The 14,706-nt window shown below is 35.8% G+C and overlaps 1 protein-coding gene across 1 annotated transcript in view; it reads right to left on the bottom strand.

Moving 5' to 3' along the window:
• The window catches only part of LOC145277998 (immunomodulatory peroxidase-like), a 95,252-nt gene that overhangs the window by 29,154 nt on the left and 51,392 nt on the right, over positions 1-14,706 (bottom strand). Inside the window, exons 9-11 of the mRNA XM_080130168.1 lie at positions 13,100-13,201; positions 12,121-12,240; positions 788-1,259 (exon numbers count right to left, since the gene is read on the bottom strand). Of these exons, the coding sequence (XP_079986294.1) occupies positions 788-1,259; positions 12,121-12,240; positions 13,100-13,201 (694 nt within the window). The remainder of the gene's footprint in view (positions 1-787; positions 1,260-12,120; positions 12,241-13,099; positions 13,202-14,706) is intronic.

Below are 14,706 nucleotides of genomic sequence, written 5' to 3'. Positions count from 1 at the left end.
AAAAAAAGAAAGAAGAAAATAACAAAATTATTAAAAAATGGCGCCAGTTTTAATCGTATTCATTCGTTATTGACATTAGCAAATATATGCTCTCTCTGGTCGCATACCTTTGCTAATCTGGAAAGATGATATCACGACGAACGGACATATACAACATTGCCACTCACTCCCCAAAGGAGGTAGTAAGGCCTAGAAAGATTGTCTCATGACCACAGAACAGGTACTATACTACATTCAAAGGAAGAGGTAATGTCTGAGAGGTTGGTTTCATGACAAAAGAAGAAATACTACACTACCTCTTCAAAAATGAGAAAGACTATTTTTTTTTACTTAGGAGTCACCACTTATCAAGGTCCGAATGCCACTCTAGGATAATAATTGAAGAATGTAAGGTGGTAATGCAATAATCGTTAACGGTGTAAATTGGGTAGAATTTGATTATTTATGGGGACGGTTGAACAAGAATTTGTTTACATTGAACTTGAAGGCTGCCATGTTGTATTAAACCGGAGAGCAGGACAGCGAAATAGTGTCCCACGGGCGAATAATTCTGAGAAAGAAGCTTTGTTCATGGAATCTGCGTTTAGTTTAAGGTACATATAGAGAGTGGGGAAATTATATTGTGGTTATAGCTAGTTGAGTGTTTTTTGTGAAAGTCTTAGTGAATAAGAACATTGTATATTGACAAAAAATATTCTTCCGAAAAAACAAAAAACAAACAAAAAAACCCAATACATTTACCTTTAAAGAAAGAATAATTTTACCATTTTCAAGAAAAAAAAATTACCTATCGAACTTTTGCGGGTTTTGCTTCACCATTTCTTCCACAATCGAGGTCATGGAGTTCGTATTCTCATAAAATATACCAGGATTCAAATAGGAAGAACTCAGCTTGTGGGATCTACCATTAGCGTTGAACGTACCGCGGGTCATCGTGGCCAAGGTCATGTCCATGACGCTGGCAAAGGCCGATCGGATTGCGGGGTTGACCATCTCTGAATATTGGTTCGAGTAGCCTGTTGGTTTTAAGGCGAGTTCGTAGTATCGCATAACACCGTCTCCCAGTATAATTGGCAGGTATTCGTTATAGACGATATGTTGGAGCTCGGCAATGACCATCTTGCGAGCCTCCTGGAATATCTTTTCGTCGTTCCAATTTTTGTCGACTAAAGCCAGTGTTTTAGCAATTCTGTTGTGCTCTCTCACGAAAAGCGTATACATTGCGGTCAGAGGAGGTTGATCGTTTACTCTTTTATCCCCTAAGAAAAATAAATAAAAAGAAATAAAATGAATAAAAAAGGAAATATCGTTTTTTTTGTTACGCTTTTCCACATCCAAGCAAGACATACTACTACTTGAACGTAAGGGCTATTTGAATCAGTCGGGTTAATCGGGAGTATGAACATCGAAGGGGCACAAGTGTTATGAGTTCATCAAAGCAGATTCCAATAAAGTACTTGCAAACGGACAGAGGTTGTAGCTTAGCCTATAGTGTGGGACATATTAGATTTGAAACTCTTTCTGGATCCTGTCTAAGACTGAGAGACTAATTGTTGATGCACAAGCCCAGATGTGGCAACAATACTCCATACATAGATGAATTATGAATTCCTAATCATATGATACTCTCTAGTGTGATTAATTTTCTAGTATGGTAGAGGGAACCCACTCTCTTTGCAGCATCCTTGGTTATGTTCGCAATACATTTGCCCCAATTTATTTTGCATGTGAATGTCAAGTCGGAGAGCTTGAACGATGAGCTCTCAAGTAGGCTGTTATTCATCATGGCAATCGATGGCTGAGGAAGGTTTTGTTTGTAGCTGTTAAAGGAAATAAGCTTGCTCTAAGTAGCATTAAATTTTACCATGCATTTATGGTCCCATTCCACTATGGCCTGGAGGCTTGATGCATCGAGTTACAGAAATTAAAAACTCGTGATTTCTGGAAGATTTATAATAGTGTACTGTAATGAAGCGGTGCTCACTCTAGGCAGGTTGAACCAGGTTCATCCGAAGGAGAAAGTTTCATGGGAATATGAAATTCACAAGCGACCATCAGTCGCTTCTATATTCCCGCCAGAGGAGAAAATGACCTTAGGTTTTTGCACTTCTTGCAGGGAGATGTTTACATCTTGTATTCCCAAATGGCCACCAATTTGATACTGACTAGGCTCAACGTTGCTTAACTTCAGTGGTTTAGCGAAAATCGGCATGTAAATGTGATTATACCATATAATATAATAGTCTAGTAATAGTGTAGCGAACAATGGACAATGACCCCCACCCACTATTCAACCACTATTATTTTGCTTGCGCAGTAACGGACACAGATGAACTCTTTGTCAAGTACACTGAACCGATAATAGCTGGCGAAGGAGGAATATCAAATTCACAAGCGTTCTCCACAGGTAAGTCTCGGCCATGAGAAAATGACATATGATACCTAGCATTTCCAAATGTTCACCCCTCTGGAACTGGCCAGGTTTCACGTTGTTTAACTTCGGTGATCTAACAAAAAAGAACATGTCAACGCGATTATGCCGTGCGCAGTTCGTTTTAAATTCCACATGGAACTCTACCAAACACTCTCGCCAATTTCCCTCGTTAGATAATCTGATCCTAACACCTTCTCATATCCTGGATATCATTAAAACTTGACACCTCTAAAGCATATGGATAAGATCTTATCACTGTTATGGTAATTAAAAATGCTCTGTTGAGTTGACAAATGTTTTATCTATGGATTATAAAAAATGGCATGCCGAATCTTATATTACAATATTAAAAAAAAACTTTTTTTTGACATTGACTGAAAATAAAATGCTTTTTTTTTTTTTTTTATATAATGACAAATTTAAATCATTGTGAATTTATTCGAAAACCCCTTCTTCCTCAACTTGAGTTGAGCATATTGAGAAGAAGTGATACACGAATTACCATTAGTGTATAAAGCGATGCTCTTTGTGTAAACAAATCGAATTTAGGTAATTCGGACGATTTCAAAACACCGGTTATTCACGATCGATCAGCAGCCGCCGATTAGCGTAATGGTTAGGAGCCTTGACTGTCGTACAGGGGGTCGGGTTTCAATCCTGGCTTGAGGCAGTTGCCTGTCTAGATGCACTGATGAGCTTTTAAACAGCGAAACAGTATTGTATGTGGATGACTATATATATATATATATATATATATATATATATATATATATATATATATATATATATAACCCGATCGGTTTTTAATGTGTGGAAAGTGTAACTCCCAAAAAAGGGTACTCTGGATAGTAACAAAAATAAGAATTGCCTCAATCTAGAAGAATTTCTCCTCCACTCACCAAGGAAAAAAAACGGTGAAGTGTAGTTCACCCTCTGTTTCTCTCCGCCTTTCTCTCTCGTCCTAGTATCTCTCTTCATCCATCTCTCCCCTCTCTCTCTATCACCCTCTCCATCTTTTTTTAGCCCCTTTCTCTTTCTCACTCCATCTCTCTCTTCCTTCTCTCTTTTCCTCTGTCTCTCTTCCAAAGTCTCCCCCTTCTGTATGTCTACTTCTCAATCCTTCTATCTCTCTCTATCTCCCTCTCATTCTCAATTTCCCCTCTCTTTCTCTTTTCTATCTCTATCTCTCTATCTTCCCCTCTATCTATCCATCTCTAATCCCTCATTCTATTTTAGTCTCCTAAATTAATTGTGAATAAGGCATTGTCAAAACATGGATAAATCCTATTTATTTACTGTGAGAATAGAAGTTATTTGGAAATTATTGCTACCTTGAGTAGCACCAGGAGTAACTGGTAAAACTTTTCTGCTTATATTGATTTTGGCAGCCATTCAATGACAAAATGACATAGCCTTAACTCTTGCTGCATGCGGAATAGCTGCGACCTTACTACCACGTAGAAGAACTAATCGTTCTACTTTGAAACTACTATTAAACATTCAAGTTTTCAAAACTCCCACGTTCAATGTTTCCAAAACATCTAGTATGGGAAAAATATTGCAGAAATGCAAACTTATTGTTTTGGATGAATGCACAATAGCACACCAAAAAATCACTTGAGGCTCTTGGTCGATCCTTGCAAGATTTACGTGGCAATGTCAGATCATTTGGAAATACAGTAATATTGCTTGCAGGAGATTTCAGACAAATGTTACCTGTAATTCCTCAATCAATACTATCAGATGAAATAAATGCTTATCTCAAGTACTCTATAGTGCCATGTGAAGACATTAAACTTAACTCAAAATATGTGAGTCCAGTTGCAGACTGCTCGATCCACACAGAAATTTTTGCATCACTTGTGGGAAATTGGGTATGGAAAAATGCCGGCTAATCCGAGTTAAGGCAAATTTCTTTAACTCTTAACTTCCGTAATTTAGTTACATCAAAAGAAGAGTTGGTAAAAAAGTTTGTTTTCCAGATATTCAAATTAATTATATGAATTCCAGTTAGCTGAGTAAACGAGCTATTATTGCAGCTCAATATAAAGATCTCCATGAACTTAACGATATTATTCAGCTTAAAATTCTAAGTAAGGTAGTCACATACAAATCTATCGACACTGTTGTGGAAGCAAATGAAATGGTTAATTATCGAACAGTTATATTTGCCAGAGATTCCACCGCGTGTACTGCAATTGAAAATTGGCGTACTAATTATCATGTTGTGAAATATAAACCAATCCAAGCATGGCATATGGCTTGCAGCAAAAAAAAAAAAAAAATTAATGAGCAACATCACAGAAACAACAACCTTAACAGGACTTTTCACAGATGAATATATCTTCATTTCACGCATTCTTATGATTCCACTGGATAAACCATTACACTTTAGGAAATGACACTTTCCCATTTGATTTCGTACTGGGAAATTAAGACTATCAGAAACATGCATTTTCTCATTTTGGTATTTTTTCGATTGCGCCAATTTGAGCCACAGCAGCGCGTGGAAGGGTACAGCTAGTAATATATATATATATATATATATATATATATATATATATATATATATATATATATATATGCAGAGAAAGATATAGAGAACGGTCGGAATGGGCGTTTTAGAAAGCGGCTACCATTACCTTTCGAAGATGTGTAAGGATATTACGTATGTATACATGCATGTATACCCAAAGAAAAATACGAAGGGCATTTCCAAAGTAATGCCGCTTATTTTTTTTATTTCACCCGAATGGATCAAAGGGAATTGTATTGTTGCGATACATGCATGACCTGAAAGTTTCATCTCTCTGTTGCAGATATTGATGTTGTGATACTGCAAAAAAAGTAACCACTGTTACGGGCATACGCCAAGAGCAGACATTCTTGGCCAAAGGGCATTAAGAATGGTGGTGACTATGTAGAAAAATAAAATCTGAAGCATAATTAGGTCATTCGTTCTAATGATGCCACTCCAATTTTCGTACCTCTTTGACATTTTGTTAAAAAATAGGAGGCTTTATTTTTGGAATGACGTATTACAAAGCGTACTCTGGATACCTGTACACAGCCATCGTACATCTCTGGTAAAAGTGCATTAAGAAGGGCAGTGACTATGTACAAAAATAATCTGGAGGACAATAAGTCGCTCGTTTTAATGGTACCACTCTAGTCTTTGTAGCTTTTCCACTTTTTGGATGAAAAAAAAATAGGAGGCTTTACCTTTGGAACGTACCTAACTAACCTACAAAACATTCTCAAACACCATTGATGCTATGTAATCTATATATTAATACGATAGCGAGTGTGTTATGTGTCACGCTTACGTTTTTGTGTGTGGGTGTATATATATATATATATATATATATATATATATATATATATATGAGGGCTCCTTCAGTCTTTAAAAGACTATGGATACCCTCGAAGGGGTGCCTGCGCGTGAAATTTTCGTGGCAGAAGGTGCGCAATCTCCAACCACACATCCCCTGAGTCGACATTGTTAAATATCAGTGGCAAGTGAAGTTTATGTACAAGTCGACGGGAAACAAATGCCGAGATAAGCGGAGAGCACATACAGTGCCTAGAATTCCCAAATGTCACCCATCTGTTTCAATGTTACTTAACTTTATATATATATATATATATATATATATATATATATACACACATATATATACATATATATATATATTTGAAATTGGTATATTTAGTCAGCATTTTTTCATTCAAGCAAATATTATAAAATTCAATGGAGACACTTTGCTTCATGATTCTTTTTTTTTTTTTTAATTTTTCTATTTTCCGTATAATCTTCTTTTAGAACACAAAACCTTATGGTTAGAAACAACTCCTCACCGACCATAAAAACGTTGGAACAAACCAATGTAGTGTATAAATTCAAATGCTCTATGGGAGAATGTAACTCCGAAAATAATACATACATTGGACATACAACGACAACATTGTCCCGGCGAATAAACATGCGTCTAAATAACACTAGTTCTATATATAAACATTTGATAAAAGAACATAACTGTCCCTCCCCGAATCTTAGAAAGGTCCTCGTTGACAACATGAAAATTATACAACATGAAAATAATATTAAAAAATTAAAAATTCTTGAAGCGTCATATATTTGAACCCTTCAACCCACTATAAATGATATCGCATTCGAAAAAAGCAGTAACGTTATAAAATGTCTTGCGCAGTTTGTATTGGACGGACTTTGTTAACGGTGTCCACGAACTTGCTGATTTTAATACTCGAATTTTTAATCGACCTATATTTTAATTGACTTTCCATCGACTATATATATTTTAACGTATCGCTGTTTACTGTATATTTTAGTTTTCACTTTTAATTCTCATTTTCGCTCCTTCGCACTTTTACATCAACACCTGATGATGATTCGTGGACGAATCGAAAGCACTCGTGACAGCAACAACTATGAAACTTTTATTAATATTTTTGATTTTGATGCAAAAAAGATGATACGGAAAATCGAAAAATTAAAAAAGTACCATAACGCAAAGTGTTTTCGTTGCATTTAATAATAATAATAATAATAATAATAATAATAATAATGATAATAATAATAATAATAATATATATATATATATATATATATATATATATATATATATATATATATATATATATATATATATATAATTCCTTAATTGGAATTCATTTTTTGAGATGAGCATTATATATTAATTTATTTTTATTTCGGACTATTATTCTCATCTTTATTAGTTGTTGTTTTTGATCTTTTATTGTTTTTGTTTATTCACAACGTTTCGGCCAACTATTCCTCTGGTCTTCGTCAGGTAGTAACCGCGACGGATAGGAACTTCGAATCTCCTAACTGCATTCTCAGCCATCACTGCCATCCGTAGTTGTTTTCGTCTCACCACATTTTGGCCAATTAACCTCTGGCACGCTTTGGGTGGGATTGAAACCGCTATCTTCAGACAATGTTCATCTGGAACTGTAGAGATTGAACGTCTCTATCAACTGCGCCACGGGCCAGAGGAATAGTTGGCCGAAACGTTGTGAATAAACAAAACCAATAAAAGATCAAAAACAACAACTAATAAAGATGAGAATAATAATCCGAAATAAAAATAAATTAATAATAATAATAATAATATATATATATATATATATATATATATATATATATATATATATATATATATATATATATATATATATGGTGTATACACACAGTAGCGTCCAAAACTAAGGGACAAAATTTTAATACCTAATATTTGTAAGAAATAACAACTGTGAAAAGCTGGAATTTTGACAACTATTAGTCGTTATCATCCATAATAACATACTAAAATTTGAATCATTTGCAAAGGATAGAAAAAGAATTATAATAATTATTTATTTTCAAAATAGGAACGTCTAAAAGTAAGGGACAAAAATTGAGAAAAACAACGTAAACAGCAAAAAAAAAAAAAAAAAAAATACATGTACAATTAATATTAAGTAAATGAGCCCTTGCTCTTAATGACAGCTGCACATTTTCGACTACAAGAACGAATCAGTTCTTGACAATCCTCGATACTAATTGTAGGCTGTTCTCCTTGGAGCTTCACCTACAGATTATCCGTGTTAGTGGGATTTTTTTTTCATAACTTTCATTCCTAAGGTCTTCCAAAGATTTTCTATTGGATTTAAGTCAGGACTTTGCGGTGGCCAATCCATAATTTCGAAATCTTGCTCGCTAAGGTAACTCATTACCACCTTTGCCTTGTGACATGGGGCATTATCTTGCATAAAGGTAGCCGTATCGAAACCTGAATTCTGTATGATTGGTACAACATGATCTTGAACAATGTTTTTATAGATATGCGCGTTTACACGAGTTTGTAACCGGACAAGAGGCGTTGTACCTTGGCTAGAAAACATTCCAAATACCATAACGCTTCCACGCCCAAACTTGGCAGTTTTCTTAGTACACTTTGCACTTAATCTTTCACCAATACGTCTCTTTGCATTGTTTTTTTTCCATCATTTCCAAATAAATTAAACTTACTTTCATCACTGAAAAATACTTTTGCCTAATTTTCATATGTCCAACCTACATACCTGTTTGCAAACTCTAATCTCTTCTTATTCTTCCAACTAACAAGTGGTTTCTTCCCTGGGGTTCGATTAAACAGTCCTATTTCTTGGAGTAGTTTAGAAACAGTCTTGGCACATTAACACATGAGGTACTATTCATAACCCTTTTAATTTCTGTGCAAGACTTAAAACGGTCCTTTAATGACATATGCTGCATTATTCGATCTTCTCTTGCCGAAGTTTTGCGGGGTTTGCCGCTTTAAAAAGCACTAAATATTTTGCCAGTATCATTGTAGGATTTAACAACCCTATCTACAACACTCTTGGAACGTTTCACTTTCTCTGAAATCTCTCTAATGGTGTACTTTCCTTTGTGTAGCTTCACAATAGCTTCTCTCACAGAGTAATCAAGTTTTTGGTGTTTCGCCATGGTGCCGGCTGATATAACGTTCACAAATGACTAAGTAAGACGTATTCTTTAGAGGAAATAAAAAAATTGAATATAGCATACTATTTACATTGGTTTTCTCAATTTATCCCTATTTTTAAAATAAATAAATAATTGGACGCTACTGTATTAGGAACGAAATAAAGGAGTTAAATCGCAATCCAGAGATTCTGCAATCTGTCATGAATAATGTTTGGAAAGAGCACAAATATGCGAAGCTGAAAATGGACAACAGTTAAAAGACATTTTTTTTCATAAAGATTGTTTGAATTTTGCATTAAAAAAACAAATTTCCCAAAGTCAGATTTGTGTTATAATTACAGAAAAATCTCATTAAAAATAAGGAATCTATTTAAGTTCAACATCCTTCAGTAACATTTTGGATACCCTGTGCTTACTCCACCCCAAGAAAGGATGAATGGCCTGGGTAGGTGGACCTCTTAGGAGTATTCGGAACGAATGCTTCAAGTCTTCCAAATACACTGTATGTCAAATTATTAACCAGGTAACATTTTTTTTACCAGTTTCAGAAACTTACCGGTAGTTTCATATCAAAAGCTTCGGAAACGTTGGCAATGCTGAGCTGCGCGTACTGTGAAAGTTTCGTACTGTTCCGCGCAATGTAAACAACTTGCCACCGTAATTGCTGAATCCACGGTATTTGATGTGTGTCAAATTATTAACAAGGCAGTTTGTTTCGTCAATAAAATGGGTCGTAAAGATGGATTGAGTAGTTCTAAAAAGTGACCTATTACAGAACAGCTAGCAAAAGTTAAAATGAACATCGAAATATCGAAAATGATAGGAAGGTACCATCAAACTGTGAAGAATTTTGTTAAGGACCCTATAAAGGTACGTAAGAGAGCTGATAAAGGTAAATCTTGAGTTGTTTCACGCCGTTCTCTATTCCAAATTAAACGTGAAGTTGTTAACAATCCTGGGCAGACCAGTCGAGAAGTCTTTGACCAAGCCGGATTGAAGAATGTCCCAAAAGTACTCGATGTCGCCTTCTGAAATAAGTGGCAAAGTCTGTTAAGCCCTGACAAAGCCTCCATTAAAGCAACATCAAATACAAACCGATAGAAATGGACAGAGTACAACATGAAAACGGATTTTTCCAAAGTTTTGTTCACGGATGAAGTGCGTGTCACTCTTGATGACTCAGATGGCTGGAGCAAGGGATGGGTCCTAGATGGACGACATCGTCATCAGCGTTTCAGGCGCCAACAAGGTGGTGGTGAGAAAATGATTTTGGCTGGGATTATCGGAGGTACTTGAGTTGGCCTATGGAGAGTCCCAGAAGGCGTAAAAATTACGTCAAATGCTTACATAGCATTTCTGAAGGAGCAAGAGTTGCCGTTCAGAAGAACGCTTATTTTTATGCAGTAAACGAAAGCAAAGAGTATTTGCAACAACTGGGGATCTTTGGGCTATAGAAGATGAAGTGGCTTGCAAATTCACCAGATTTAAACCCAATTGAGAACCTTTGGAGTATATGCAAGTGGACGCCAATTTAAGTGCAAAGATGACTTGTGGGATGCTCTCCAAGAGGTATTGCTGTTGACGAAATCACAAATTTGATTAATTCTGTAGACCAACGTCTTTTACAAGTCATTCATAAAAAAGGATCGCATATGCCCTACTAATCATGTCAACGTAGAAATTGCTATGTAGTTATTGTGTTATAAGTTCTAATCTAGTTCATTTAATGTTTGAAAATTATTTCAATAAACAAGTTATTGGTATATTATGTTTTTTCTCAACTGCGTTAATAACTTGGCACACTGAAATCAACAGATATTCATATCTTTTTCCATAGTTTCGCTAATACTGCTTTAAATATTTTTATGGAGTAGCTGAATAGTATGGTAAGCACTTTCTCAAAGTTTCATGGATTTTTATTCACTCGTTCCTTAAATATTTAAAGAAATGTAAACCCGTTAATAATTTGATACGCAGTGTAAAAACGACACCAAAATGACCGTTTTTGCTGGATGGATTGTTGAAATCAGAACCTCGATTAACATGGAGGCACTCACGCGGCCAGGCGACAAATGAATACAACGAGGCACGGAAACTGCTATCCAGATAATCTATAGGTGTAACGGGACATCTCACGTGCATCACGTTGTAACGAGAACGATGTCCCGGGACTGCGTCGTCCAGTGGTGGACCCCTCTAGCGTGACCAGACTCGTACTGGTCCCTGGAAAACATACCTCCGCTGCTCAAGGCACGTTAAACGTGCATGACCCCAAGTCCGTGTGGCAACATTGTTCTCTTCGGCCGTCAATCTGGTTTTGTGTCGGTGTCTTCGTCGTCTGGCGTCAGGGCATACCTGAAATAAACTGCATCTTCACTTATGCCGGCAATCGAAAAACAAAGAAAAAACTCTGAGGTCATTTTCGTTTAAACCAAATAAAATAATTATTTGCAATCATTCTACATTTGTTTAAAGTCATGTTTTCGTTATCCGCGCTTCGTGATGCAGGTAATTGAGATTTCTTTTTAAGTTAGTCCTTACTGAAATTTCTGCCCCTGCCTCTCACCCCAGGCGGGGCGAGAGCCGATGTGTACGCTTCGCTCGCTAGCCAAAGACTGCCAAAAACCCTTCTATATCTCCTTTTTTCGAGTAGGCGATCGTTGTTTATATCAAAAGCATCTTCCTTCCTTTTCTCCATTATCTTCTATTCCCCCCTCTTTCTTCTCTTGTGAATTTCTTTTTCTATCCCTCTATTTTCTTATACTTTTCCCTTTCTCTATTGTTTTGTGAACATATCTGTCAAACTAGCTTGGTGGTCTCTGAGTTAAAACACCACGGGTCCCCGATTTCCGAGCAGACATTTTGGAGCCCAATTCTCGAGACTGTCCGAATCAATTACGTTAGTTAAAACTCATTCTCACCAGATCCAACTAGAAAAATAATCTCCTTTTTTTCCGCCATTAAAACAGATATCATGTCTCCCAACATATCATAAACGCCTGTCTTAATCTTTGACACAGTATCAGCACGCCCCCCCGGCCATAAGCATTCTTATCTTCACCTAGCTGAACGGGACACCCGGCATCGTCCGGTGTCCCGTCACATAGGAATCAAGGAACTAGTCTACGTAGTGCTACACGTTAACGAAGATAATACGAGTAAGAAACTGACTTACCTGATGTAAAGCAGCTGGCGTTGTTTGTATTTGGTTGCGGTACATTGCATCGCACACTTTTCAAAAATGCTTGAGGGAGGAGCTCTCCGCTCCCAGAGTTGGGAAAAGTGGACATCGTACCTGGAATAAGAAATAGACGTGTTCCAATTAGAGATAACTATTAATAACAACAATAAAACAACAAAATATGTGTTGTGGTGACACCCACTCATTTACATATGTGGATAATATTACACATAAATAGCAAGACTCGGTTAGTCTGAGTGTGTGTTAACCAGAAGCCACCGAAGGCCGAGCCGAGAGCAGATATGTTCTCCAGCCAAGACTCTCTTACTTGACAACCATTATGTAAATATACTTTTTCTGATACACTTCTTATTGATCTACCTTTGTTTTGTTGAATCCTCATTTGTATTGCCTTATACGTTATTTGGTTCAACCTGCAAACATAACAGTTGGCGACGAAGATGAACGTCAAACATAACAATATGAAACATCATTCTACTTCGGGAGAATAGACACGTTATTATGTGGTTTCGTTTGTTGACAATAACACGAAATGGAGATGTCTTTATCGGTAATCATCTTTCAGTCTTGTTAGCCTCTTACATCAATGGCTTCTTGCCTTGTCTGGAACGATTTCCATTAACACGTGTTGCGCAACCACTAACTGCAATGAATATGGGCTGATAAAAAACTGTGCTCGTACGTGTTTACCTTATATTTTGTAAAATGTGCGGTTTAGCATTACCGTGATCTCACAGTAGGCTATAATGATGTAAGCGTTACGCAATCTCTAACCGAGTACACACGTGTTTATAAATGTGCATTCTTGTTTGCAGTCCTTAATGCACTGATTGTCTTTAGAGACAACAAATATCCCCTGAAAGGAGATCTATACGAACGGATGTTTATAGCGAAGCAAATGTTGCACAATCACTAACTGCAATAAATTTGGGTTGATAAAAAATGTGCTTACCATTGATTCCAGTTCGTAATGCACCCAGCGTCAATATATTTGAGCCATAAATCTGAGAGGCGTCTAAAAAGTGAGTGTTCATGTTTCTCTGTTGACGTGTGTCTGGAATAACATTATATAAAAAAATTAATTGTAAATAATATAATTTTAATGAATGTAGAAAGAAAACTATAAAGAACACCCAATTACTATTCAATAAAGAAATAATTGCGAGTTGATGAAAAAGGTAGACACGAAAGGAAAGAGGAAAAGAAAAGAGAGATTTAAATTTTTTTTGCCGTTTTCGTTATCTTCCTTTTTCCTTTTATTTTCGTCCTTTTCTTTTTCTAATTTGCCCATTTTCTCTAACTCAATAATTTTCTCATCCAACTGTAAAATTATCTCCGATGTAAACATTTATTTTATCCTGCTCATGGTCGGTAGCCGTTTTAACTTTTGTCTTTGTATACATTAAGTTATGCTCCCCTTTTTTATGAGTATACTGAACTAATAGTTACGCTTATCTGAACACGTGTGTTGAAATAGTTTTTTTCTCTTATCTAGTGTTATTATAAGTAAAGTTTATTTCGCGTTTACAGTAGTCTGCTACTTCACTTCTACAGTTTAATAGTTTTTAAGGTCTTCTAAGTTGAACATTTCAATTTTCTCATTTAGACATAATCTACACAGATCATCTAAATTTCTACATATATTAACTTGTCATATTATTTTCCACTCGACTATTGGCGAGAGTCTGTTTCTTTGACCTTCTGGTAATGGGTCAATAGTACTGTTTTTATTCCCGTTTTTTGTTATTTAGTGTGCTTTTACGGTCATAATATATGCTTATAGTTTAAGTAGGACATACCCACGTAATACTTTTTGTTATTACATGTATTAATATTAAATTCGCGATATCACGTTCAAACACATTTTCTAATTTTTTCATTTTTTTAAAATAAGGCAGACACACATATAGTTACACTAGCATAGCAAAAACATAAGATCTTAATAAAAGCAACGAAAAAAAATATTGCTGATGAAAAACGCAGAGCGTTTAAAATATTGAACTATCATAATAATAAGTAATTATAAAAACAACGACATCGTTTTATACTTCAACGAACACCCACCTATTATCAATATATATTTATTATAAAAAACCGTATTTTTGTCTGTTTGCTTGTTTTTGTTCACAACGACGTCATAGCATTATATACCTTCTATGACGTCATTTTTTACGCCATAGCAGATGACATCGTATGACATCATAGTAGATGACATCATGTATGACGTCACGTACGAGGAGGTAAACGCCGGGCAGTCAGCTAATATATATATCTATAATATAAAGCTGAAGTGTGTGTGTGTGTGTGTGTGTGTCTGGTCACGAATAGGCTCCTATATGGTTGACTATTTAAAAAAACTGTTTGCATATAATGATAGAAGATGTATCGAGGATCAGGAATGGGTATGTTTGATCTGGCAGAACGGTGGTTCATAAAAATTGTGGGGTCTGCTTTCACGCCTGGCCCCCAAAGTATGGAAATAAAAAATGAAAAAAAAAAAAACCGTTTACAAGGGTTTTTGATATAGATGTACATAATACTTTGATAAGTATGTTTCAA

This window comes from Euprymna scolopes, chromosome 6 (genome assembly GCF_053919585.1).
Source record: "Euprymna scolopes isolate OS-2025 chromosome 6, ASM5391958v1, whole genome shotgun sequence".
Classification (NCBI taxonomy): Eukaryota; Metazoa; Mollusca; class Cephalopoda; order Sepiida; family Sepiolidae; genus Euprymna; species Euprymna scolopes.
Note: the sequence above shows the minus strand (reverse complement) of the source record. Positions and strands in the feature narration are given on the sequence as shown.